Source organism: Rhineura floridana, chromosome 7 (genome assembly GCF_030035675.1).
Source record: "Rhineura floridana isolate rRhiFlo1 chromosome 7, rRhiFlo1.hap2, whole genome shotgun sequence".
Classification (NCBI taxonomy): Eukaryota; Metazoa; Chordata; class Lepidosauria; order Squamata; family Rhineuridae; genus Rhineura; species Rhineura floridana.
In genome coordinates this window covers 50,330,768-50,358,163 of record NC_084486.1, presented here as the reverse complement: position 1 = coordinate 50,358,163, position 27,396 = coordinate 50,330,768, and the positions used below count along the sequence as shown (strand labels likewise).

Genomic DNA, 27,396 nt, shown 5'->3' with positions numbered 1-27,396 from the left:
TCTCTAAAGCAGCTTAAAAAAACCTTCCAGATATTAATTACCTTTCAGAGCCACATTTCAAATCATTCTTCTGTTTGTGCCCCATTTTTTGCATATGAGAAACCTTTTAATGTCTAGTGTCACCATAGAATATTTAAATATAGATTATTATTAATGCTGGGGATAATTTGATGGGCAGGATCCCTCAAGTCTTTGAATCCTTACTATGCTTACTGTGAAACCACAAGAAACAAGCCTCTCTTAGGCATTAAGAAATATATATCTAGCAAGAAACTACCTGGCCAGTCCCAAACCAATTGCCCACAATTTTACAGACACACATCAGAAATCACTATGCAACCTCATATTTTGGAGAAAGTAATGCCTTTGTTCTGAACAGGAATATTAAAGGGCAAAATGTGTTACCTTCCAGCCCACTAATTATCACTGCAGCTAGACAGATTGCCTACATCTAAGTGCCGGCACCATTATTGGACTTCAACTTGTTGACATCTGGTCCCATTTGTAAAAACCATTTAGCACCACGTAATAATTGTATGCTAAAACAAGAGCATTTGGCATTGTGTTAAACACAATTTTTACTCATGGCAACAATGCTTTATTTAAGTCAAAGCAATAAAAATAGTACAGGAAGAACAGATATAATTGTAAATCTTAAATGTAGCAGTATACCACAACCTTCTGTTGGTCTGTATAACGGAGCAGGTATTTGGTTGGGTTTGGATCAGATGCATGCCGTGAAAGAGGAAGATTGCTGTTTGGTGTTTCAAGATTTGTCCTGCCCAGTAATGCTTGCTACATTGAGTATAGATTGAAGTAAATGAAAATGGCAATGGTGGCTGTAACAGTAGGTGCTGACAGAGGGCAAGGGACTGTGGCAAAGCACTGTGGACTTTGATTATGCATGGAATCAGCACCCCAATTTGGGCCTTATAATTATCAGAAATTGTATGCATAGCTCTAGTTCTAAGTCCACTTTCGGTTTCTTTATCTTAAAGCAGACAAAGGATCCCAGAATGCTCCAAGGCATTCCCAGCATTTTCATTAGTTTTATTTAGGCAACATTTGGTCCTGCTCATAACACTGTGAGAGTTAGTCACTGTGAATAATTCTTACTTTGAAAAATGAATTAATTTGTTCAGCCTTTGAATATTGTAGGGCACACATGATCAGACCCCCAAATCATTATATATTCTGATAAATCTGTCTTCATAATCACCTGAACAACTCTAAGGTGCATATATATATATATTGAGTTTAGCTTAATCTGTGTATCATCTGCCAGATTCAGTTCTGTCAGTATTACCTGCACATATTTACTTAAGTGTTGGTTTTAATGTTGCCCCAGTAGCATGAAAACTAGGGCAACAGAAATGTTTTTAAAAATCTTGATTTCCAAATATGACCACTTAGGCACAAATGAACTAAATTAATCCTTTTTCTTTTGACTATTCAGAGGAAACCTACACCTGGAGTGACTATGTATATTTAACTTCCTAAATAATAAAGATAGCCTTTTCGGATAAATGTACCACTACAATAAGGGAGATTTTTTAAAGCGGTGAGTTCATAAAAACATATTAGCAAGTCTCTCTATGCATTTCTCTCCCATGGTTCAATGTAATCCAAACCAAGGTGTGCAAAAATTTCTTCTTCGCTTGCAGCATTCAGAAAAAGTTTCTGTAAAGATAAAAAAAATCAGTATAAGTCTGGGGAGGTAACTTTTTTTAAAAAAAACTAACTTTATATGAATAAATATTCTTAGCCTTTTATAGTATAATCCTATACATGTCTATTTAAAAGTAAGCCCCATCAAGCTCAGGCTTACTCACAGGCAAGTGGGTACAGAATTTCATCCTTAGAGATGCCACTAATCTTGATTTCATCAGAAAAATCCAGAAAACTCTTCATCATGTTGTGAATGAAGAACTATAACAGAACCATGTGGACTGAGAACTGTAATAACTTTTAATAGTGTGTGCACAAAAGCAAATACACCCAGGCTTTACTTTTCTTTAAGCATGTCATGATATATTTGTAAGTCAGCATCAATTATTTTGTGTCTGTAGGAATTATCTCAACTGAGTAATTATTTCAATGAATATAAATATGACATTTATGGTTGCTAACATGACCATTAACTACACTTAATACAAAATGGCTGTTTTGAAAATGACTTCTGTCTATGAATCGCAATGCTGTATTTCTCATTCTGCTTTTAGTTATCAATATGATACATGAAGCGTGAAGTGAACAACTTAGTTAACACTTTAATCAATGAATCTTAGTTAGTGCACCAAGATCAGATTTTGAACAATCTTTAATTCATAACCTGTTTTTCTTCAGTTTATTAATATTACAAATGTAGCTTTTCCAAAATGATTTGACATACAAAAGAAATCTTAGACTGGTGAATAAATTATCTTTCCAATTCACTTTTTCAAAGTGCCCTTCATTAGGCAGTTTGTGGGTGACTGGAAGATGGGGTGGAAAGGTGGGCTATAAATATGTTAAATCAAATAAATTTATGACCCGGAGCTGTAGGCTTGCTAGTTTTTATCTGCTCTGATGTAGGAATGCAACCTAGAGATTCTACCTTTACTTTTAAATCTGTGGCTAAATTGAGAGATGAGGAAGCCACAGTTTGTTCTATGCATAACCATTACCCACCACACTTACCATAATAAATTGGGCTGGTTGCATTATATACCATAGAGATGGAGTGTAGAGGACAACACAGGGGAGGAACAAATATAGCCAAGTCTCCTTATTAAGGAGAAGCTTTAAAGGGAAAAGTTGTGCCTCCAACTTGCAACCTGGGTACCCTGAAGCAGTGGGTGTTCTGGGGAAACCTTACATGTGTTTGATTTTTCACAGAACGTACATTGGTATGTCTTGGATGACCTTGTGCCATGATTTCACCATGAGATTTAAAGAGGGACATTCTGCTCTTCTGCACCTCTGAACAAGTATTTGAGCTTCTTGTAAATGGCTCCTAGAAGGTACTCAATAAAATTAAATTACTCTATCTGGCTCTGTAATTTAAAAGTAAATGCTGCACACACAGCTTTAAGTAAGATTGAAATTGGAGCAATATGAATGTTCAGTCCAATCTCTCTCTCTCTTTCACACACACACACATACACACACACACACATCAGTTGTCCCAACTGCCTTTCCCTTGTGTCTAGGAATGGAAGGATCTGTCACTTTCAGTTCTCTCAGTTTCTTATTTTTTCAATTTTAAATTTGGTTCTCCACATAGAATCATAGAACTATAGAGTTGGAAGGACCCTATAAGGCCATCGAGCCCACCCCTTTGCTCAATGCAGGCATCTAACTTAAAGCATACCTGACAAGTGGCTGTCCACCTGCCTCTTGAATGCCTCCAGTGTTGGAGAGCCCACCACCTCCCTAGGTTATTGGTTCTACTGTCGTACTGTTCTAACAGGAAATTTTTTCCTGATGTTCATCTGAAATCTGGCTTCTTGTAACTTGAGCCCATTATTCCATGACCTGTACTCTGGGATGATCAAAAAAAGATCCTGGCCCCCTCTGCAGCAATTTGTGCATTTTTCTTTAAAAAATCCTCCTGAATGTTCTTCAGCATTTTAGTGTGAAGTTCCAACACACACATTTTATATGTAGTTTTGACTACTGTTCACATTTTTGCAAGCAATTTCCCCAAATAGAATGCAATTGTATGTTATTTTCATAAAAATATACACAATTTCCCCTAATATATGCATTTTTGTAAACACTGTTTGGTTGGAGAACTGCATCACAAATTCGGATGAGTGTGACTTTCAAAGGACGGCTGTGTTTCGGTTCTCATATTGTTGCAGAAAGTGTGGATTTAATACAATTGGCTTTAAATACAAACTAAATCAAATTTCTCCACAAACCTATTTGTGTCCACTTGCTTTTCTCATCCCAGTGCTCATCCCCCATTTTTGTGTAAACTGTTGCCATTTTAATACAACAAATGACAGAAGGTGGGAGCAGAAACTGGACTCTGAATGGGAGTGGGTAAGACGGTGGCTGAAGCAATGGTTGGAGCACAGGTGTCCTTTCCAGCCCCAATGTCACAAACCTTGACCCAAATTTTGCCCTTCATGCACAGCCCAATGGAAAAGGTAGTAGCCTCATTTCTTTCTGAAAGTATTTCAAGTTTCATGCATGTGGGTCACTCACAGTAAAGATGAAGGGAAAGAGTGGTTTTTATTATTTATTTATTTATTAGATTTATATCCTGCCCTTCCCCCCAGTAGGAGCCCATTTTTACCTGCCTATTGTGCTCTCGGAGAGCTGTGTCTTGCAAAGTCTTTAGCATGAGTGGTTCAGATGGTCATATAAAAGATCCTCTGTTTGTAGAAAGCACATAGACACGTTCGCTCTACACACAAAGGAACTTAGCCCTTGGTTTGCTTACTTGGAAGAAAATCAGGAACAAAGAGGCAAGCAAGTGTGGTGTAGTGGCTAGAGAGTTGGACTGGGGCCTGGGAGACTAGGGGTCAAATCCCCATTCAGCCATGAAGCTCACTGGGTGACCTTGGACCAATCACTCCCTCTCAGCCAAACCTACCTCACAGGGTTGTTGGGAGGATAAAACAGAGAGGGGAAAATCATGTATTATTATTTTATTTATCTATTTATTATTTGATTTATATCCCACCCTTCCTTCCAGCAGGAGCCCAGGGCGGCAAACAAAAGCACTAAAAACACTTTAAAACATAATAAAAACAGACATTAAAATACATTAAAACAAAACAACTTTAAAACATTTTTTTTAAAAGCTTTGAAGCGATTTTTTTTAAAGATTAAAAGATATATTGGTTAAAAAAAGGGTTTAAAGTATATTAAAAAGCAATTCCAACACAGAAGCAGACTGTACACCACTTTGAGCTCCTTGGAGGAAAGGTGGTATATAATAATAACAACAACAACAACAACAATAAAAGGAAGGTCCTTGCTCCATACAGATGAGTTTGGTCTTTATCTCTCATTACTTTCTTCCCCAAGAGCAAGCCAGCAGAGACAATACAAGTTGAACTAGTAGAGGGAAGACATTTCTCTTCCCCAAAGCACAGCATACACTCCACTCAAAGGATCCTCACAGGGAATGACAATGCACAGTGAGGCACCATCTCTGCAGGCCTGGTTCTTACATTCACATTTCTCTTCCTTAGCACTTCAGAGTCAGCAGGGTTGCCAGGTCAAAAACATCCCAAACCCTGAGATTTCAGGTGTGGGCCCTAGTGAGCATCAACCACAGTTGCTTGGAGCATACCACTCAAACAAAAAAATGTCTCTGATTGGAAATTAAGATAGAAATCTTAGCTAAATGAGGTTGTTCCAAGATCCAGTTGAAGTGACAGGATCATTCCTTCTCACCCACTTAGACAGCCTGGGTAAGGAACATTTAATCTAGCTTACTTGCTTCTGGCAAAAAGGGTTTGAGTACCTGCAGGCCAGGCCAGTCACCAGAAGGCCATTGTAGGAAGAAAGGAGCCTAGTGTTGTGGAGATGTTAGATGGGAGCACTCAGGAGTAAAGATGGATGGCCCTGAAGGCTGCAATTCTAAACACACTTACTAAAGGACTAAGCCCTATAGAACTCAATAGGATTTACGTCTGAGTAGATATGATTAGGATTGTGCTGTTGGTAAGGCTTGACTACAGATCCTCTGCAACGATATCCATTATCAAAACAAGGTTGGCAACCCCCTGCCTGGAATGTCCTGCCTGTTTTTAACATGGCTGTTCCAAACATGTTTACAGACTTGACTTGACCCTTCACTGCAGAGAGAGGTTTGAGAAATGAGTAAGAGTTAAGAAGATTCTCTACCCTTTCCTGCCTACTCTGTGGGCTGTTATAAACTTTGACAGCCAACCCAATTCCAGTGAGTAATATTTGACAGACAGAAAACACACATGGTTTGATCAACCTTCACAGGCAGTAGCTTGGGAACAACAGCAGTTGAAGTCACACTTCCCAGTATGTGAATTCTCTTTTACCACTAAAGGGCAAGAAACAAACCATCATGCAAATAACAAGGTTCATCATCAGTGTATTTAAGGGGGTTGTGCTGAGCACATTGAATCACTGTTGTTGCTTCTATGGATGTAAGGGAGTAAGGTCAGAGGTAAATAAAATGCAAACAGAAATAGAAAAAAAAGCCAGTGGTGATTTCCTAAATGCAACACCATACCAACCACAACAAGATTCCTATGAGTAAGATAGAAAACTCAGCATCCCACAACCGGTCAGGGTTCCTAACCGAAACTAAAAAAAATCCTGGCAGCCAGTCAGCCAAGGTCACAGAAATCCTCATACAGCACAACCTGACCCAGGGGCTGTAGTTATTGTAGAATGCTGCGGCATGATTGCTGACATGAGTGAGACCCTATCAGCACATAATGCGTCTGCTCTGAAATCTGAACTGGTTGCCGATTTGCTACCAGGCCAGTTCAAGGTGTTCTCTCCATGTTACAGGTTCCACAAGGTACTTGTTCTTCTCTTTTAAGAATGTGATCCCTTAGTGTGACCTATGTTTTGGAACTCCCTGCGGATTAGGCAAGCGGCTTCATTGTACTCATTTTGACACCTGCTAAAAACATTTTTGTTTAGGCAAACCTACCCTGGCATGTAGAAGCTATTATGTTTTTATCTGTTTTTAGCTCATTGTTGGTTTTATTATTTTGAATGTTTTTAAATACCCGTCTTTAACTGTTTTTGCCAATAGTTATTGTTTTAATTCCTTCTATTAACTGCTTTGAGTTTTTTTACAATAAAGTGGTATATAAATGTTGTAAATAAAATACATAAATAAATTTCGGAGCTACTGTGGCCCTTGGGTCTCTTTCCTCTTTTAGGCACAAAGGAATCTGCCTTATACCTACTCAGGCCGTTTGATACCATATAGCTCAGTACTGATGACATGGACTAGCATTGGCTCTCCAGGATTCCAGGCAATAGTCTCTTCCAGAGATTGGATTTTGGACCTTTGCATGCGAAGATGTTTCCTACCACTGAGCTACAGCCTTGTTTAAAAAAGTATCTTTTAAGATTGTTCTTTTCAATTCACTAATGAATGGACAGCATACTAGATCCACACCATGCATTTAAAGCATATTCAACATGCATTTGAAGCACATGAATCCCACCACAGAATCATGGGAACTGTAGTTTGTTAAGGGTGGTGGGAACTGTAACTGTGAGCGGGAAACTACACTTCCTAGGATTCTTTGGGGGAAGTCATGTGCTTTAAATGTGAGTTGGATGTGCTTTAAATGTATTGTGTGGATCTGCATTATTTCATAAACTTTGCCTGCATATAAATCATTTTAATTAAATTGTCAAATGGAAATCAGCTGCAAAGTTTACTGGGTGACCATAGGCTATGCACCATCTCTCAGCCTAATCTGCCCCTCAGGGTGAAAAGAGGAGGACCATGATGATCCTGAGGGAGAAGGGCACACTTAAAATGTAGAGGAAATAATCATTTGTAAATAATAATTTACAACCATAGTGTGAAATCAGATACATATCAAGACACAGTATGAAGAAATATTTATATAAGCGTTAATGTCAAAAATGCTTATTATTTACACAACCTGTAAAGATATTTATAGTGCAACCTATGCAAGTCCCAATGTATTCGGTGGGGGTTACTCAGACAGGGAAGCATGCACAGGACTGCAATTCACTGATAAGGAACTTCACTCACCCAATCCAAAATTCAGAATCATGGCATGTTAAGCTGTTCTGCAACTGTTTTATACTTGTTTTATGGTTATTGGATTTTAAATGGCTTTATTTCCTGTTGTGAGCTGCCTTCGTTTCCATCCCTACCTCACAGAGTTGTTAGAAAGACTACATACACACACACACACACACACACTGGAGATGTAAAAATACATACACCCCATATAATAGTTTATTGTCAAAACCAATTGGCCATTGCAGAACATTTTTTTAAAAATAAGTATTTGTTTCCTGCCAAATAAAAGCAGTGACACCTAAGTAAACCCTGCCTTACTCCTTTTTAAAAAAAGGATTGGAAGAGGAGAGAGATTTTTAACACAATCTTTTTCTATGTTCACTCAAAAATCTCATTGATTTTCAGCACAATCCTAACCACGTCTACTCAAAAGTAAGTCCTACTGAATTCAATGGGGTTAGCTACCCGGTATGTGGAATTAGCATTGCAGCTTTACTTCCAGAAAAGCTTCATATTGGGAAGGTTTTCAAAACAGGTTACGAATAAGACAAATAAACTGTCCTCTTCAACAGTCCAGTAAATTTTAAGCTTGTTTGACTCCTTAATTAGAAAAGTGTAACACTGAAGCATATACACTTTTTAAAACTTCTGTTCAAAACTTATTTGAAAGATAAAATGTATAATATGCCATTTTTGCAAGTAATTAAAAAAACACTGCATGCACACTTTTATGCCTACCAAGATCCTGCTGTGATCTTCTGTAGTAGTGCAATTCTATGCATGTTTACTCAGAAGCAAGTCCCAATCCTGTACAGAGAAAGTATTCTTTATGCTGCTGAAAGCTATATATTTACTGAATTCCTGATGTGAGACAAGCAGAAAAGGAAACTGTGAGTTTTAGCTATAGCCGGGGGGGGGGGGGGTCAACAAATCTAGTCAATCACAACCCTGACTTCACTTATTGGCTAAAAACCTGAAAGGGCAGGGATGAGAGCAGCCAGTATTAATAGAAGTTGCGGTGGGGCGGCTGACATTTTGGTTTATAACTTTTGAACCAGACCACCTAGAAACTTTTTTTTTTATGAAAGCTAAGAGTCCAGAGATTAAAGTGACTCATCTGGAGTCCCAGAGAGGTCCCCCACAACCTGGAGTCTCCAGGTGAAAACTGGAGACTTGGCAACCCTAGTCAGCATACCTAGTCAACCCAGCCATCATAACAATGAGTACTTAGTAGGGCTGACTCCTGGCTCCTAAACTGAATCAGGCTCATTTGGGTGGAGCAGGATGAGCCAGACCCCAGATTGGATCTGGACCACCCAGAGTGATCTGGTATTGTCAAAAGGAGGTTCGTCAGGTGGCGAGGGGGGAGAAGAAGACACATGTAGGCAGTCTGTACGCATTTTCTCTCCCCACCTGGCCACATGTTTAATTAAGGTTTAAACCCCTATTTTAAGACTGTGCAAGGCCCCCGATTCAGTTTGGGGCCTGGATCTGGGTCAAGTCAGCACCAGATTATCCTGGGTCACCAGACTGGAACCCTAAACAAATTGGGGGGATGCACAGCCCTTTACTTGCATATGTTTTAAGAATCCAATCACATCCAAAGCAATTGTTTTTTAAGGTGTTTTAAAGCAGTTTTTAAAAAGATGTTTTTAAAGAATTTTTTTAAAAAGATGTTTTTAAAGATTTTTTCAAAATGTTTTTAAAGGTGTTTTGTTTTAATATATTTTAAAGTTTGTTTTTATGATGTTTTAACGTGTTTTTAGTGCTTTTGTTTGCCGCCCTGGGCTCCTATTGGGAGGAAAGGCAAGATATAAATCTAATACATAAATAAACAAATAAATAAAATGTTTTGTTTTAATATGTTTTAAAAGATATTTTATTTTACTATATTTTAAAATCTGTTTTTAAGATGTTTTAGAGTGTTTTTAGTATTTTGTTTGCCACCCTGGGAGAAAGGGCGGGATATAAACAAACAAATAAATAAATAATGTTGCTGTTTCTTTCCAATAAAAGTATGTAGTTGAAGTCACGAGTATTGACAGATCCCAAAATTTGCTTGAAATATATAGTAGCTGTAAGGGGGCGGTGGGGGACAACCCATAGCAAAGATGCCATCATAAGGCAGACACAAGATAATATTTTACACCTGTAATTAGATTGTTATACCAGAACTCATAAGGTTCTATAAAGTCAAGAGACCACTGGTATTTATTTTATTTATCAACACACATATGCACCTGATCCCAGAAACGTTGCTACAGTTCACAGAGTTTTTGCTTGACAGACCAGCAATTACATGAAATACATGACATTAACTGGAAGCAATTTTTCCTAATGCACGAAAGCTTGAGGAACAATGAACCAAACACTCTTTCCAGGGTTCAACTTGGGTCCTTTTTCATTTATTCTATTTCAAGTAGACCCAGTTCTGAGCTTACACGTACAACTCAGAGTTGAGATGAAGGTCGCAGTCAGAAGGGAGGCGGCAAGAAACAGAAAGATGTAAAGTTTCACACAGAGCAGTAAAGCTGCCCTCTTGTCCCTTTCAATATAAACCATTTTTCTTTTGATATTCTATAAGCTATTGGATGGTGCAGTTTCATACTCAGATTTTGCCACCTAAAGTTACACATATTTCTCAAACCACAAACTGCCATGCATTTGTCTTAAAGTCAATATTCAGACTACACATTTCTCAAGTGGCAAACACAATTATCATGATCAATTCATTGCTGCAAAGTGCCAGCATGGATTTTCTATCATAGATGGGAACTTGATTTCATCTAGATGAAGTGCCTGTTAATTAGAGATGCTCTCAACAGAGCTTTTTTGACATCTAGTTCCGTGAAAATTGGTGGCATATATTGCAATGTCAACACCAATCTATCTGCATATTTGGATGCATTTTATTCAAACTTCTGATTCATTCATATTTGGTCATTCCAATACAGAACTATGGACACATTTCCCAATTTGTGTGAGGATGTCTCTCTCATGATTAACATTCATAAAGCCATCAATGTCTGCATTTCTACAAAACAGGAAAATCACATGTACGATGTTACATCAGAACAAGGCTTAAGAGACAGGCTGGATGTAATAAACTCAGCACTTGTTAATTAGCACTCAAAATGGTTTGAATTCAGGAAGCAAATAAGGCAGGCATCCAAGGCTGGTGGAAATGAGCCCAGGAAAATGGAATAATCACCTGAGCTGTGAAACTGAGCTGGGTGGTGGAGGTTTAGAATCTTGAAATAGACAAAAGGAAGAATACAGGAAAAAGAAAACTAACCCAGTGAGAACTGTCTTCTCGTGACAGCAACCGCAGCAGCCCAGTGGGGAAAAATAATAAAGCTAACTTAAGCTGAGTTAAAGGCTGTTTTTGGTGTCTTTGCTTTTTGTTAGCTTGTTTGTTTTACAGGTATGCTCAGCCCAAATCCTCTGACAAAGCTTCTGAGAACTAGAGTGCCGCATCATGATGCAATGATGGCCACCAGCTTAGAAAGTTTTAAATAAAGGATAAGACAAATGCATGGAAGATAGTTCAATAAAATACGATTAGATACTTGAATGGAAATTCCTAATTCAGAGTGTGCATACCTAACAATACCAGGGCTGGGAATTCTTTCATGCTTTTTCTTTTAGAGTATCAAGGGATCAAGGACCAACTAACCAGAGGGGAATATTCAACTAAGGCTACAATCCAAGACACATTTACCTGGGAGTAAGTCCCATTGAATCCAATGGAGCTTACTTCTGAGTAGACATGTTTTAGATTGCATACTTACAGTAAGTACATTGATTTCAACAAGCTGACTCAGCTGGTCCAGAGGATATAAGAGAGGAAGAAATCAGAGTGAGAGAACAGGAAGAGCTAACAGGAGTTTGGCAGCAGGGAGAAGTCAAGGGGGAGGCCCCTAGCACAAAAAAACTTGTGCATCATGTACCAGTTACCTGTTATACCTGTTAACCTTTAAGGACAGAAGAAAGCACAGGACATTCCAATAAAAATAGACAGAAAGAAACTAAAGATAATACAGACTATAGGATGGAATGGTGATGACCTGCAAGCTGTGTGTAGTGTTTGTTGTCTTGCCTGAGAACAACATGGCATACAAGTGCAACAAGTGCAAGTTGGTGGCGCTGTTGGAAGAAAAAGTGAGAGTCTGGAGCAGTGGGTAGCCACAGTCAAGAGTATAAGAGAAGACAAAGAATACTTATACAGAATGCTGAAACAACAGCAGGAAAGAAAAATACAGGAGGTAGAAGAACAACAGCATGTTGAAGCAGAAGAGGTGAGTGTTGAGGAGAGGAACAACAAAGTAGAGGAAACTCCATGGAAAAGGGTGACAGTTAGGAGCAGAAGAGCTAGAAGACACCCTGCACCAGTGGAACTATGGAATCACTTTCAAGCATTTGAGGATGAATCTGGAGGATAGCCTGCCAGGGGAAAATTAAAGGAGACCTCAAGGGACAGCAAGTGAAAGGCTGAAGCTCAGTCAAACAGAGGCAATGAAATCACTCCCCACAACAAGAGAAGAGTAGTAGTAGTGGTGGGAGACTGCCTAATGCATGGGATTGAAACCCAAGTTTGCCGGGAAGACCCATGGTCTCACCAGATATGCTGTCTTCCTGAAGGATGGATGAAAAATGTGACAGAAGTGTTGTCAACACTCATAAAACCCACATGTATCCCTTTCTTCTCATCCATGTGGGAACAAATGACACTGCAAAGCCAAGCTATGAAGAGATCATGTCAGACTTGGAACTCTGGGAAGGAAATTCAAGGACTTTGGGGCCCAGATAGCTTTTTCATCCATCCTTCCAGTATTTAGAAGAGGAGTAAAAACAGAAAGAAAAATACTCCAGGTGAATGACTGGCTATGAAGGTGGAGCTGACCAGAGGGATTTGGATTCTGGGACCATGGGCTACACTTCCTGGAAGATGGACTGCTGGCAAGTGATGGATTATACCTCACAAGGGCTGGGAAGAGTGTGTTTGGCCAAAGCATGGAAAACTTCATCAGGAGGGCTTTAAATTGAATCCTACAGTGGAAGGAGATATAGACTTACAGTAACAGGAACTGAGCGAATGGTTCTAATGGGACCCAATAATAGACTTCATAAAAATGAAGGGAGGAAGCCAGACCATAAATCACATGGTCTTCGATGTCTGTATACTAATGCCCAGAGTATAGGATACAAACAGGATGAACTTGAACATTTAGTACAGGAGGGTAAATATGGCTTGATAGGTATAACTTAAACGGATGACTCTGTGATGTCTCTGAATATAGATATTACTGTATCATCAAGTATCCAGGGCAACCCAGGCCTGTATGCTTTATTGGCACAAAGATACAGGGAGGTTGTAGCCTGCAAGTGCACCCAGACACAAAGTAACAATAAGTCAAAAGGAGACTAAGGCAAAGTCTTAAAGCAATATTGTGAAATAGTGAGTGGCTGGTGGTGCTGCCTAGCAGTGGGATCTTGCGAGATCTGTGCTAGAGCCGGTGAGAGAACAAATAAAAACCAGGATCCTGACTGGAGGGACCTGACAGGTGGTGGCCTGAGGTGGGATCCTGACAGACTCCCATGACTGGAATCCAACAACTGAAGAATATAACTTGTTCAAAAAGAACAGAAGGAATAGAAATGGAGGCAGCGTTGCACTATATGTTAAAAATATATATCCCTGTAAAGAAATACAGGAGGATGAGCTTTATTTAAAATCCAGTCCTATGGGTGAAAATCCCATCACAGCACTTTCCTGTGCAATTTACGGGTCACAGGGACCATGCAACACAAGATCATTTCTCACAAGGCGGTAAACAATTATATACAGTTAAAGAAACTAAATTTCCAATCAAACACACATTATTTCTTCAATGGATCGGAAGCCATGGATTCATTCTAGATGGAAAATGTTAGCACACAAAACTCTACCACCTCTTAGCGGACCCAGACATATATGCATCATAATGTCAGTTTCCACAGACATATTAATGATGTTGTACTAATGATTATACACACACACACACATATATACACACACACATATATATATACAAACACACACACACACACACACATATATATATACAAACACACACACACACACACACACACACATTATATATATATATATATATATATATATATATATGTCACATTTTAATTAGTATTTTAATGAATCAGAGATAATGGAAAAAGAGTGAAAGAATGAAGATAGGAACGTGATCCAACCAATGTTTAGTACTGTTAACTCTTCAATAGATGACAGTTACCAAGCAGTATACTTTGCATCTAATCCTATGGTGAGGTGTCAGGCTATTAGACTATTCAAACCAATAGAATAGCAGCTTTTAACCCCTACATACACCTCCAAAATGTAATGATAGGCAATCTGGACTCTTTGAAATCATTATGGCAATCAGATTTCTACAACTGAATCAATTCAATGGCACAATCTTTGGAAAAAACAGCTATTAAAGTCTGTATCAGCAAACATTAAAGAAAATAGCATAAAGATACTACATAGGTAGCATTACACACCTCTCAGATATCATAAAAATACATCCAAAATCAAACCCACTTTGTTGGAGAGGTTGCCAGCAACTGGGATCTTATTTTCATATGTGGTAGATCTGTGAGAAGGTTCAACAATTCTGGAGATTAATAATTACAGGTCAAATGGTTCCTTGTGATCCCAGACTAACATTATTGAACTTGTTTACTGAAGATTTAAAGGACTTATTGTTTAAAGAATTAATAACCCTTTTTATGGTAGCTGCCAGACAGGTCTTAGCTCAAAATTGGAAGACAGCTGCTAATCTGACACTGGAGACATGGTATGAGAAAATATGGACCATTGCACTTATGGAAAAACTCTCCAAGCAACTTAAGGCTCTAAAAGACATATCAAACAAAGATGACTTTGAGGAAATGTAGTACATTTTTATTCAACATATCAGAGGCAACATGTCTAGGACACCTCCATCAACTCATGGCAATCTCTGGAGTAGCCTGTTGAGACAATGAACATGACATTAACTAAAGCCTACAATCGACCACAACACTTACACATGAGTTGTTAAATAACTTACCTCTTTGTGAATGATACATACACATGGAATCTCTGGGGAGAGGGGGGGAGTTAGGGGTTCTTTTGAGTAATATTGTTTGTATTTACTATTGAAAATGCCCAAATGAAACTATTAAAAAATAGGTGACAGTTAAAGTTATGAAATTAAACATGCTCAGAATTGGCTGATCATATTCCTAGATGTTTCCTCTGAAAGGGTGCCTTGACTGGGAAATGTAAACAATAAATACATTCTGATGCTCAGAGAGTACTCACCTTCATGATATATATATGCAGGTATTCTTGTGATCCAGGTATATTTAATTAAAAACATTCATGGCAAAATGAATACTGAGTCAGAAACAACACTGTCTCCAAGTGAAATCTGGGCAGTGCAGGATGAGAATATGGGTGAGAACTATTCATGCATTTTACTGTTCACAACAGCAGAGTAATACATTGTCATGCCCTCCAGATGCTCTGTATTACAACTCTCATCAGTCCCAGCCAGCATGACCAACGGGCAGGGAGCATGGGAGTAGTAGTACAAACCATTGGCTATCAGTGGCTACTAGTCATGATGGCTATGCATTACCTCTATAGTTGGAGGCAGTGTGCTTCTGAATACCAGTTGTTGGAAACTGCAGGAGGGAAGAGTCCTCTTGCACTCAGGTCCTGCTTGCTGGCTTCCCACAGGCATCTGGCTGGCCACTGTGTGAACAGAATGCTGGACTAGATGGGCCACTGGCCTGATCCAGCAGACTCCTCTTATGTTCTTACCATCTGGAGTGCACCATGTTGACTATCCCTGCCTTACAGACAAGGCTTACCCACCCATTTTTCATCTACTTTGTCTATCCAGGGAGACTCAGCTCCACATTATAGCATGCAAGATAGGGAGGAGATGAACAGATTAAATTAACAGCAAGGGCAGGAGCACCTCCCCAAGAAAGAACAATCTTAAAGTCTTTCTTAAAAGTTTCCATTCTTAAAATGGAGATATTTTGGGAGTTACGTGCAGGTATGATCTGTTGTACAGGAAAACATAGCAAAGTTAGAAATTAATGAGAAGGGATATGTTCACTTCAGACACTTTCAACTCCCCCAAAAGATGGGTCTATCAGCAATGAGTTTTAATAGACGGAGTGATCAAATGTTAACAAAACAAATACTACAGAATAAACAACTGGATACTCTTCTTATTGACATTCACGTTTCTACAAGTCCCAAAATAGCACTTTGAGGTGATTATTTTCTTGCTCTCTATCGATTTCAATTACACGTACCCCAGTCCCACGAGTCTGCAATACTTGGCAGTATCTTTCCAAAGCACTCAAGAATGAATAATACTAAACAAAAGCACAAAAAGGGAAATCCTACTGAGGTGACTGACAAGCATAGGGGAGGGAGAGAGAGATAATTCACTAGAGAAGGCAATATAACAAATGATAAATTGGACATAAGCTCAAAAGTATGGTCTTCCATCAAAACGTGGCAGCAAAATGTAACTGCTCTTCTCAGATATTCAATTGCACAACTATTAATGACAACAATTAAATAAAAGGTACAACCACAGACTACCAATAACTACCCATTTCCTTCATCTATAGATTAAGCATTTGCAATACTCAGGAAGATGTATGTAGTTCTTTCTTTTGTTCAACTGCCTATAAAACTGAGGACACAATTTGACTAGGGCCACATTCACACCAGACATTTATTCCACTATTATTCCACTTTAAACAGTCATGGCTTCCCCCAAAGAATCCTAGGAACGGTAGTTTATGAAGGATACTGAAAACTCTCTGGCTCTCTGCTCTTTGACTCCTCTGCTCTTTGACACCTCATTATGATGGAAGAGGTTTTCTCTGGACAGAATGGAGCCTCGGTGGATGTTGCAATCAATAATATGTGGAGGATATCCTCTCAGAAGAAGGTGTTCTTTAAGTTCACTGAGAATCAAACTTATTTACAACACTGAAGATAAATACCAGAGAAGGATCAGTGAGCTTAAAGAACACCTTCTTCTGAGAGGATATCCTGTTCAGAGAAAACCTCCTCCATCATAATGAGGTGTCAAAAACCAGAGAGCAACGGATTCCATTTGTGGTAGATTTCCATCCAACATCTCCTAACTATCACCGAGCAATCAGAGAGAGCTACCCATTGCTGACAAACTCTGAATATCTTGCTAGAGCCATCAGCAGGCCTCCTATTGTAGCATTTCGCCAGCCTCCTAATTTGCACAGACTGTTAGTGAGAGCTATGCTTAAGCCACGTATCACCAATCCTAGGTCTCATCCTTGTCGCTCCAAACGCTGTATCACCTGTGTGTACCTCAGGGAGACAGCTACTTTCATAAGCACGAGGACAGGTAGGACATATTACATCAAACAGAACATCACCTGCAGGTCCTGCAATATAATATATATCATTGAATGCAAAAGACCAGGAAGTCATATCCAATACATAGGAAAAACCACAGTTGACCTATGCACATGCTTCAGAAACCACAAATCGGCAATGTTAACAAAAAAAGTGGAGCAACCAGTTGCAAAACATTTTAACATTGAGGGCCACAGCCTGTTGTTCTTTTCTATAGCAGCTATAGAGATGCCAACAGATCCAGCAGCATTTACTAAAAGGAAGAACTTTGGGATATACTCTCTGGACAAATTAGCACCGCATGGCCTGAACCTAGAGGACAGTACAAACATTACTTAGCTTCTGCAAATGAAGCCCCTCTGAGCCACCTTGGTAACAGCATTTGTATGTTAGCAGCTGATGAAGGCAGAAGCCAAAACGTTTTGGTAGTACAATAAATACCTCTGTTTTGTTAATCACAGTTACGTGTATACACACACACACAAACCAGGCTATAGCTCAGAGCTACCATTTGATTACTAGTCATTTATAGCATTTGCTTCTTTTCTTCTCTGTCCCTTGCTTACTTTAGGTAAGAGCTGAAAAGCTGGTTGCCTCTTGTACCATTTGTCTTACACCTCTAAATTTAGCAAACTCTTTCAAGAAACAGATATTTTAGGGGTTGTCAGTCTGTGAGTGAGAGCTACAAGAAAGTTCTTTGGTGGAAGGTGTGTCAGGAAACTAGAAATAATACAGAGTCAAGTTTTTGAACCAATCCCCTCACTCTGTGTAGAACAGCACCTTTGTCCTCTAGCAGTCTGATCAGGATAAAAATAATAAGAAAAGTCAGGCCACAAAGGCATTAATATATTAGATGTGAATTAATGGATGCAATGGTGAATTGAATGTTACCTGTCTCTGTAAATCACATTGCAGAAAGTTCTATCCATAAAGCTAGTAGTAATTAAAAGAAAATTTGAATAGTAACATTGACCATTATTATTGCTGCTGTACCTGAGCAGCAGCAGCAGAGGCAGCAATAATAATAATAACAATAATAATAATAATATAGCAACCTCAATGTTTGTGATACCTTACAGAGCACAAGGAGATAAGTTTCTTCCCAGGAGGGTTATAATATTACTTTTTTATCAGATTTATCTGTACTGATACTTTTATGAATAACACACTAATGAGGAAAATGAGATATTCCTGTACAATACTCCTACAGCATACATACTTTCATCTATTTAATATCTATTTCTTAGAAGTCATATTGGTTGCTGGTGTGCACAAACTTTGCACCTGGCTATTGAAGCTTGTTTGCCAGGTAGATGATGTGACTGATTTAGGACTAGCTTTCTGATCCACAAGCTGATTAAGCCAATGGGTTGTAGCCAGCTAATCATACTCTGAGTAGACCTGTTGAAATTAATGGACTTGACAAACTTAAGTCCATGGGGTTGCATCCAACATAGGGCAAAGTAAACATCCCATCAGCGCAAGGATTTACCTTTGAGCAATGGGATTTCCCCATGTCCTCCCTTGCGCACCCCCTAAATCTGTTCTAGGGGTTTCCCCAACCTTCTGTAGTAGACCTGATAAGGGCACATAGGAGGGAAGATGAGGGTACAGTGAACAAAGGAGAGAGAGGAAAGTCTCATTGTGTAAGCAGAAATCATTGTGGTGACAGGGTGCTTATTTAGCACAACTTGGATACAACCCATTTCTTTCAATGGGTCTACTTAGTGTAAATGAGCAAGCATGCTGGTATAGAGTGAGAAAATCATGGGCACTTCAGTAAACCGAGAACAAGCCTTGGTTACAAGTTTGTGGTTTGCTTGGATCAAGACAAGCCACAAATCTGGGTTTGGAGGCAATGCTAAGCCAAACCATGACTTTGTTCCCAGTAGTGCAGCAGCAGCTGCAGGACCAGAAGATAAGCGGCAACAGTTTTCTCACCATGTAGCACCATACTCACTTAATTTGGCTTAGTGTTACATGCAAGCCAGGGCAAATCCAAACGGGCAAATGGGATAACAACATTATTTTTTTGTTAGATGTAAGAGAAGAGGAGGCAATTTTGGCTGTGTTGTACATGAAATATTTATGTATGTTCACTTTGATAAAACAATCTCCAGGGGTAAACAATTTGATATGCCTTAGATATTATATTATATAACCAATGTAAATGTCACATTTAACTGTTGTAGAAATATTCACATGACAGTGCAAGCTTTAAAGAACTAATCTATCCTTAATCCAGCAACAAATATAATGACAAATAAGTTAGATGGAAAACCATCACTCTTTGAAATGGTATTATAACAAACTCTGATTGAACAAGGAGTTTTCCTAGCATAAGCCATTGGCTTGAAGCCCTTGAGAAAAATCATGAGGAACACTATTAAAAGATGCAATGGAATTTATTCTAATCATTCTATGCTTGAATACATTTTGAAGCAAATACAGACCAGAATTATAGGTTCATTTTATCATTGTACAAGTTTCAGAATCTGAAATTAATGTAGCTGTACATGTTCCTATAAAGGAAATGTTTTGTGATACCTACTCTATGAAAAATTATCTTAAGCATGTTTATTAGATAAAACCAATTTATCATGCAGATGTTAAAAATGACAAGCATTTACAAACGGCTTGGGATTCTGAAATCAATGTTAACAAAAATTTCTGCAAGCCCATCAGGTTTATTCCCCTCCTCCAGAATGGTTATATGCTCACCATATTTATATTATATTGCTATATAAATGCCTTGGGCATAATCTTTCTCTGTGCAAGGATGTGGCATTCATTTGTAGAGAAATTCCCATAGAATGCAACAGAACTCTATGCTCTTCCCACTTGGCACATACAGTGGGACAGACTGTTATGAGAAACTTGACTTAGACTACCTACATACCATAGATTTAAACCACATGACTTCCCCCCCGAAAAATCCTGGAATGGTGGTTTGTTAAGGGTGCTGGGAATTTTAGCCCTGTGAGGGGTGAACTATAGTTCCAATATTCTTTGGGAGAAGCCATGTGATTTAGATGCACTTTAAATGTATTGTGTGTATAGAGTAGAGGTGGAAGACACTCTATAATTACTTCCATGATCCTGAAAAAAACCCAGCTTATATAGAAACATGACCCTTGAAGAGTTAAATATGAACTTTGTATTATGGGCTTGAGTTAAACTCCACCCCTTGGACTTTGCTTTGTTCTGCTTTTCAGTTTCAGTTGGGTTCTCTACCCAGCCACCAATAAAGAAGCATGTTTATTTGCTTGCAGTAAGAAGTAAGAGTTTATTTATTCTGCAGTTATTATGATGAGTAGAGCAGGATTGGGTGCTTATTGCTAAAGGGTGAAATAAAGAGATAACTTAAAATGATCTGAAAAAATATCTACCTTAAGTTACGTTTTACTCTTTAAAGCACACACTTTACTCACAATCTTAGTGGCTATTTTTTTTCTTGAGTACTTGATGGCAAGGGATGAAAACAGCCCTAGAGGAAAAGAAACAGTGCTGCGTACACTACAGTTATCTGGCTGCTTGGCCACCTAGGCTGTAACTCAGGACTTATGTCTGATTTTCCCAATGTGTGCAGTTTAGCATGAGGACTTTTCAAGGTTTCTGTGAAGAAAAATCCACCCAGCAACCAATACAATTTTTTACTTACTTTCCAAAATTAGTTTTCAGTTGTTTATTTAGTCCTTTATATAGGAAGTCTATTATGCAGGAAATATTTTACAAAATTAAGGACTCAGTCTTGTATACTCCAACAAGAAAGTTATGCATATTATTCTCAGCACCATTTCCCCAAAATGTTTGACTATGGTTGCATTGCATTGTAATGTGCTCTTACTCTGTTTCTCTTGTTGTTGTTATTTTTGTATTGATGTTGTCATGAAACAAGATTAAAACTGAATTTTTGAGAAAACAAGCTCCACACTATTTTTAACTTCTTAGCTATCCCATAAACTGTTTTGTTTGTTTTACACCTTTTGTTCACTGTATCCTTAACATCCTTTTTACTTAAGAAACAAAAATATGGCTGTCATCTAGTTCCTTGTGTTAGTACTAAATTTTCTGTTAACTTGACCTTTACAGAGCCCATTCTAAGTGAACACATTCTCTGGATAGAGGAGGAGTAAGATGGAAGGTCACTGCCTTCCCCTTCCCCATGCCTGACCCTCACATCCTCTCCATCAGTGAGGGGAGGGATTGACTGAAGTTATGTGCCTCCCCCCCCAAAAAAATGCACCACCAAGAAATGTGGCTGCCCCACCTAACAAGGAAAGCTGGCTGTAGTATATGGCACAGTTATAACCATGGGGCACCAATTGTGGACATGTATATATGCTTAAATTCTGTTGAACTCCGTGGTACATAAGTGTGCAAAATACTGCACTGGATTGTGCCCGTGATCATGATGAAATTATCTAACAATTTTTCAGATATATTTCCATTTCAAATATATTACCAAGAAATGACAAAAGAGTGACGAGAATATTAACACCATGGTATATCATAAAGTATAAATAAAGGAAAACACAGCTAAAATATTTTAAGATATAGTATACATATGAAAGCGATCCTTTTTTCAAAAAAACTTTGAAACAATATTTTAGTTATTTTACTTTATAAGCAGCTTAGAGAAGTCTGTCCCTTTATAGCAAAAGGCTCTGAGACTCTTTAAACCAATCTATACTGGAATCCCCTTGGCATAAATATGCTGTTACAAGCTTTAATTAAACAAAAGTTGCTCAGAACTCAGAATCAATTGCCCCATTACAGTCAGTTGTGTATCCCAATGGTTCAATAATATCACAGACACCAGGGTATCTGAGCCAATGGCAGCCATATCTGACTTGCTTATAAAGGGAATGAAGGCTCACTGTGACATCTGAAAGGCTCTTGCAAACCCCAAGTGAACCTAATAATAAAATAATAATAATTTCATTTATGTGTCGCCTATCTGGCCGATGGCCACTCTAGGCGACGTACAAATCAGTTGCAGTAAATGCAGCACGATAAAATACACATAAAATACAATATAACAGTGAAACTATAAATAAGAATAATAACAGTTCAGGTAATTAGTCCTGAAAATTAACCCTCCCCGGAAACCCCAACGGCCTGTCTGAAGAGCCAGGTCTTCAAGGCTTTGCGGAATACATTCAGGGAAGGGGCATGCCGAAGATTGTACGGGAGGGAGTTCCAGAGAGTGGGGGCCGCCACTGAAAATGCCCTCTCCCTGGTCCCCACCAACCTAGCTGTTTTAGTTGGCGGGACTGAGAGAAGGCCCTGCGTGGCTGATCTTGTCGGGCGGCATAATTGGTGGCGCTGGAGGCGCTCCATCAGGTAAACTGGGCCGAAACCGTGTAGGGATTTAAAGGTTAGTACCAACACCTTGAATTGAGCCCGGAAAATAACTGGAAGCCAGTGTAGATCGAACAACACTGGGGTGATGTGTTCCCGGCGGCGACAATTTGTGAGAAGTCGAGCCGCAGTATTTTGTATCAGTTGTAATTTCCGGACCGTTTTCAAGGGTAACCCCACGTAGAGCGCATTACAGTAGTCTAAACGAGAGGTGACCAGGGCGTGTACTACCAGTGGGAGCTGATGAACAGGGAGGTAGGGTTGCAGCCTACGAATGAGGTGTAATTGATACCAAGCTGCCCGGCTCACTGCCGAAATCTGAGCCTCCATGGACAGCCTGGAATCAAGAACAACCCCAAGGCTTTAAAGAATTCTTTAAAGAATCACTTGGCTAGAGTGAAAGCATGGCAAGTAGAAAAAACAGAGGCAGAGCTCATATATGAAGTCTGATGACACTACTCACCACATTGGCAGGTTGTCAACCAACAGGTAGAATGTATTGTTATTATTTTTACAATTTCACAGTACATCTACCACAACCTTTTGTGGTGAACACATGATTTCTATGTTGTTATCGTAAGCAGAACCCCAACATCTAAGAATGCTGTGCACAAGGTAATTTAATTACCTTCAGATTTAAGTGGATTTGTTCATTGGCCATGTAAAAGTGACCTCTGAATCATGAATCTCCAGCAATTAAAAATTACCAACTGGATTGCTGCGCAGAAAGCTTTAATGTGCACAACAATGCATGGTTGTTCTTTTTTATTACTGAAGAATCGTTTAGATTATTTGAACACTTGATTTCTAAAGCAGGCCAGGTGCAGAGAAGAACAAATTCCCAGAGTTGAATGCAAAATTGCTCTTCTGCCCACAGAGATAAAAGCAGGGGAAGCACTTAGTAAGTGAAAGAATGTGCATCTGTTTACAATGACTCAGTGCTTAATTGTAGTAATGACTATGTGAACACCACCAATCATATTGGAAATCAATTATTATAAACTTGGAATCTTTATGTTTACTTTATGGCTAATCCAGTTATTACTGCCGACATCCAAAGCAAACACTGCAGCTGTACCATGTTTAATTCATCAACATGTTCTCTCAAGACTGACTGCCTCTCTGTTATCACCACATAATTTTAGCAGAGTGTCTGCCAAATTCTAGACTATAGCATCCAGTTTTGCAAAGAACCATTAAAAGCCCCTCTTCAACTTTGCAAGGAAATCCACTTCTAGAATTTCTTTGTAATAAAAACAAGTATTCAACAAAACATTCTCAGTTTCTATGGAAAGAGAACTGTCTTTAAAAAACTGGAGAGGTTTATTAACAATCTAGATAAGTAGCATAAACATAGCCTGGGACCAAAAAGCCATTTGGAGACCCTACAGGTTACATTCACACATCACAATATCCAAGGCTTGCAGGATTAACGTGGTTTATTGGGAACAACAAGCATGCTGGTACATGTGCCCAATCACTCCCACTTCACTCCTTTCCCGGCATGAACAGGGAAAACAAACCAGGAAGCCACAATTAAGCTTAGCTTCCCATGACGTCCAAAGTGGAGAGCCTGATCTGTTGCTTCCTAACAAGCAAAGATGCATAAGCCAATAACAAACCATGGTTTAAGGCTGACTTTGACTTGTTAAGGAACAACAAGATCTCAGGTTGTGCCATATGCAATATTGATATGGTACAGGCATACCCCGCTTTAACGTTCGCAATGGGACCAGAGAGTATACTTTAAGTGAAAATCTACTTTACGTGAAGCAATTGTCTTCACTTGTACTGCACGCACTCACCACTAGATGGCAGCGGCATCATGCCAATAAAATGAACGTTATTGCGAAGCGCGCGAACGTTAAGCAGGGTATGGGGACGTATGGAGCACGTACGTTATAGCGAGGCAACATTAAGTGAAGCAACGTTAAGTGGGGTATGCCTGTACATGCTAATAAATAGATGGCATGGTTGTTGTTGTTATGTGCCTCCAAGTCGGCTGTGATTTATGGTGACCTTATTAATCAGTGACCGCCAAGAGCATCTGTCATGAACCACCCTGTTCAGATCTTGTCAGTTTAGGTCTGTGGCTTCCCTTATGGAATCAATCCATCTCTTGTTTGGACTTCCTCTTTTTCCACTCCCTTCTGTTTTTCACAGCATTATTGTATTTTCTAATGAATCATGTCTTCTCATGATGTGCCCAAAGTATGATAACCTCAGTTTCATCATTTTAGCTTCTAGTGATAGTTCTGGTTTAATTTCTTCTAACACCCAATTATTTGTCTTTTTCGCAGTCCATGGTATCCGCAAAGCTCTCCTCCAACACCACATTTCAAATGAGTTGATTTTTCTCTTACCCGCTTTTTTCAGTGTCCAACTTTCACATCCATACATAGAGATCGGAAATACCATGGTCTGAATGATCCTGACTTTAGTGTTCAGTGATACATCTTTGCATTTGAGGACTTTTTCTAGTTCTCTCATAGCTGCCCTCCCAAGTCCTAGCCTTCTTCTGATTTCTTGACTATTGTCTCCATTTTGGTTAATGACTGTGCCAAGGTATTGATAATCCTTGACAAGTTCAATGTCCTCATTGTCAACTTTAAAGTTACATAAATCTTCTGTTGTCATTACTTTAGTCTTTTTGACGTTCAGCTGTAGTCCTGCTTTTGTGCTTTCCTCTAACTTTCATCAACATTCATTTCAAATCATTACTGGTTTCTGCTAGTAGTATGGTATCGTCTGCATATCTTAAATTATTGATATCTCTCTTTCCCCTTTTCACACCCCCTTCATCTTAGTCCAATCCTGCTTTCCGTATGATATGTTATGCATATAGATTAAATAAATAGGGTGAGAAAATACACCCATGTCTCACACCCTTTCCAATTGGGAACCAATCGGTTTCTCCATATTCTGTCCTTACAGTAGCCTCCTGTCCAGTGTATAGGTTGCGCATCAGGACAATCGGATGCTGTGGCACCCCCATTTCTTTTAAAGTGTTCCATAGTTTTTCATGATCTACACAGTCAAAGGCTTTGCTGTAATCTATAAAGCACAGGGTGATTTTCTTCTGAAATTCCCTGGTCTGTTCCATTATCCAACATATGTTTGCGATATGATCTCTGGTGCCTCTCCCTTTCTAAATCCAGTTTGGACGTCTGGCATTTTTCACTCCATATATGGTAAGAGCCTTCATTGTAGAATCTTGAGCATTACTTTACTTGCATGGGATATTAAGGCAATAGTTTGATCATTACTGCATTCCCTGGGATCCCCTTTCTTTGGAATTGGGATGTATATGGAATGCTTCCAGTCTGTGGGCCATTGTTTAGTTTTCCATATTTCTTGACAGATTTGTGTCAAAATTTGGACCAATTCAGTCTCAGTAGCTTGTAGCAACTCTATTGGTATGCCATCTATTGCGACCCAGGGGTGAAATAAGACGCAGACACAATATGATGGGTTAAATAACGGGCCACTTTATTAAACCAAATTCATATTATGATAATGAACCTGCAGAGGGGAACATAAGTGCGGGATTCAACTGATGAGTCAGGCAAAGCCTGCCTGCAGCTATTGGGGCGACCCAAACCCCTGCCGGGCAAGGGGGTCCCAATCTGTCAACCCCTTGCCCCGACCACACTCTAATTGTGCATAGGGAGGCCAACCTGCGTCACCGCCCCCCGGTGCCCTGAAACTCTGAGTGGATGAGACCTGTTGGCCCCAAAGGCGAGCCGTATCCTGCCCTCGGGCCGTATAACCCGGAGCTGCAGGCCTCCGGAACCGCCTATCACCTCCAAAGGTGCCTAAAGGTGTCACCTAGCTGCCCTTCACCTTTAACCTTTCCCGCACTTCCTCACCACAGAAAGGGGACAATCCTCTGTTTAGTCACCCTTTACCCCACATCCAAACAAGATGTCCTTCACGCCCCTCTGCAGGTCATCTAAAAGGATATCGTTACCTACATCGAACATATGAACTCCATCTGACCGATATAGTTCTACCCTACTGCGCCTTATCTCAGGGTGGTGAATGACAAAACCACCAGAGTCCAATAGAGCAAGACGGAGCTGCCTATTCACTTTTTTGGGGGACCTATTTATCCCCCTAGGGTCACCCATACAATTCCAGTGTCTACGGGGTAAAATATCGGACCAAATCAAGTGCACCCCCGGCCACCGCTGCATGATGGCCCGGAAGTCAGCAGACGCCTGCTCAATAAGGGCTCTGCCCTTCAGCATGCCAAGATCATTTCCCCCCAGGTGAATGACCAAAAACTGTGGCGCATCCCGAACCACTGCCGTCTGGAAAAGCATAGGAAGGAGCCTGTCCCAGCGCATCCCACGGCGGCCCAGCCATTGTACAGTAGCCCACTGGCTAAGCCCAAGCTGCGTGCCAAACACAACTTCGCCGCCCTGCGGCCTGCCCAGAAGACCATACTATGGCCGCAGAGGAGGATGCGCACTCTTTCGTCTCCCTTCCAGCAGCCTGTCAAAACAAACAATGGAAACTCATAACAGTGACAAATAACAAGTCACAAACTGGTTTTCTGAACCCCTCGGAAAGGTTGAATATAAGACCTATAGGCCGTAGAACGCCATCTGCCCAGGGACTGTAACCTCTCTTGGGAGAAACCCAAACAGGCAGCCGTAGACGCTGCTCCAATGTGGAAAGAGTGTGTCCCAAAAAATTTGGGGTCCAGTCCCATATTACCAAGGGCTGTCCTGGTAACTGCCCAAAACTGAAATCTAGAAAGGGGTTGGCCATCCTTATGTATAAACAAGTATCCAGGCTGTTGTCCCCGGACTGCCAAAAAAATTTTCAATGC

At 39.7% G+C, this 27,396-nt stretch overlaps 1 protein-coding gene across 4 annotated transcripts in view; it reads right to left on the bottom strand.

Moving 5' to 3' along the window:
• Window positions 1–635: 635 nt before the first annotated feature.
• DNTT (DNA nucleotidylexotransferase) overlaps window positions 636–27,396 on the bottom strand; it is a 230,529-nt gene continuing 203,768 nt past the window's right edge. For all 4 annotated transcript variants that reach the window (XM_061635584.1, XM_061635583.1, XM_061635585.1 and 1 more), the window contains one exon: window positions 636–1,680. In XM_061635584.1, the coding sequence (XP_061491568.1) occupies window positions 1,594–1,680 (87 nt within the window). In that variant the 3' untranslated portion in view covers window positions 636–1,593. The remainder of the gene's footprint in view (window positions 1,681–27,396) is intronic.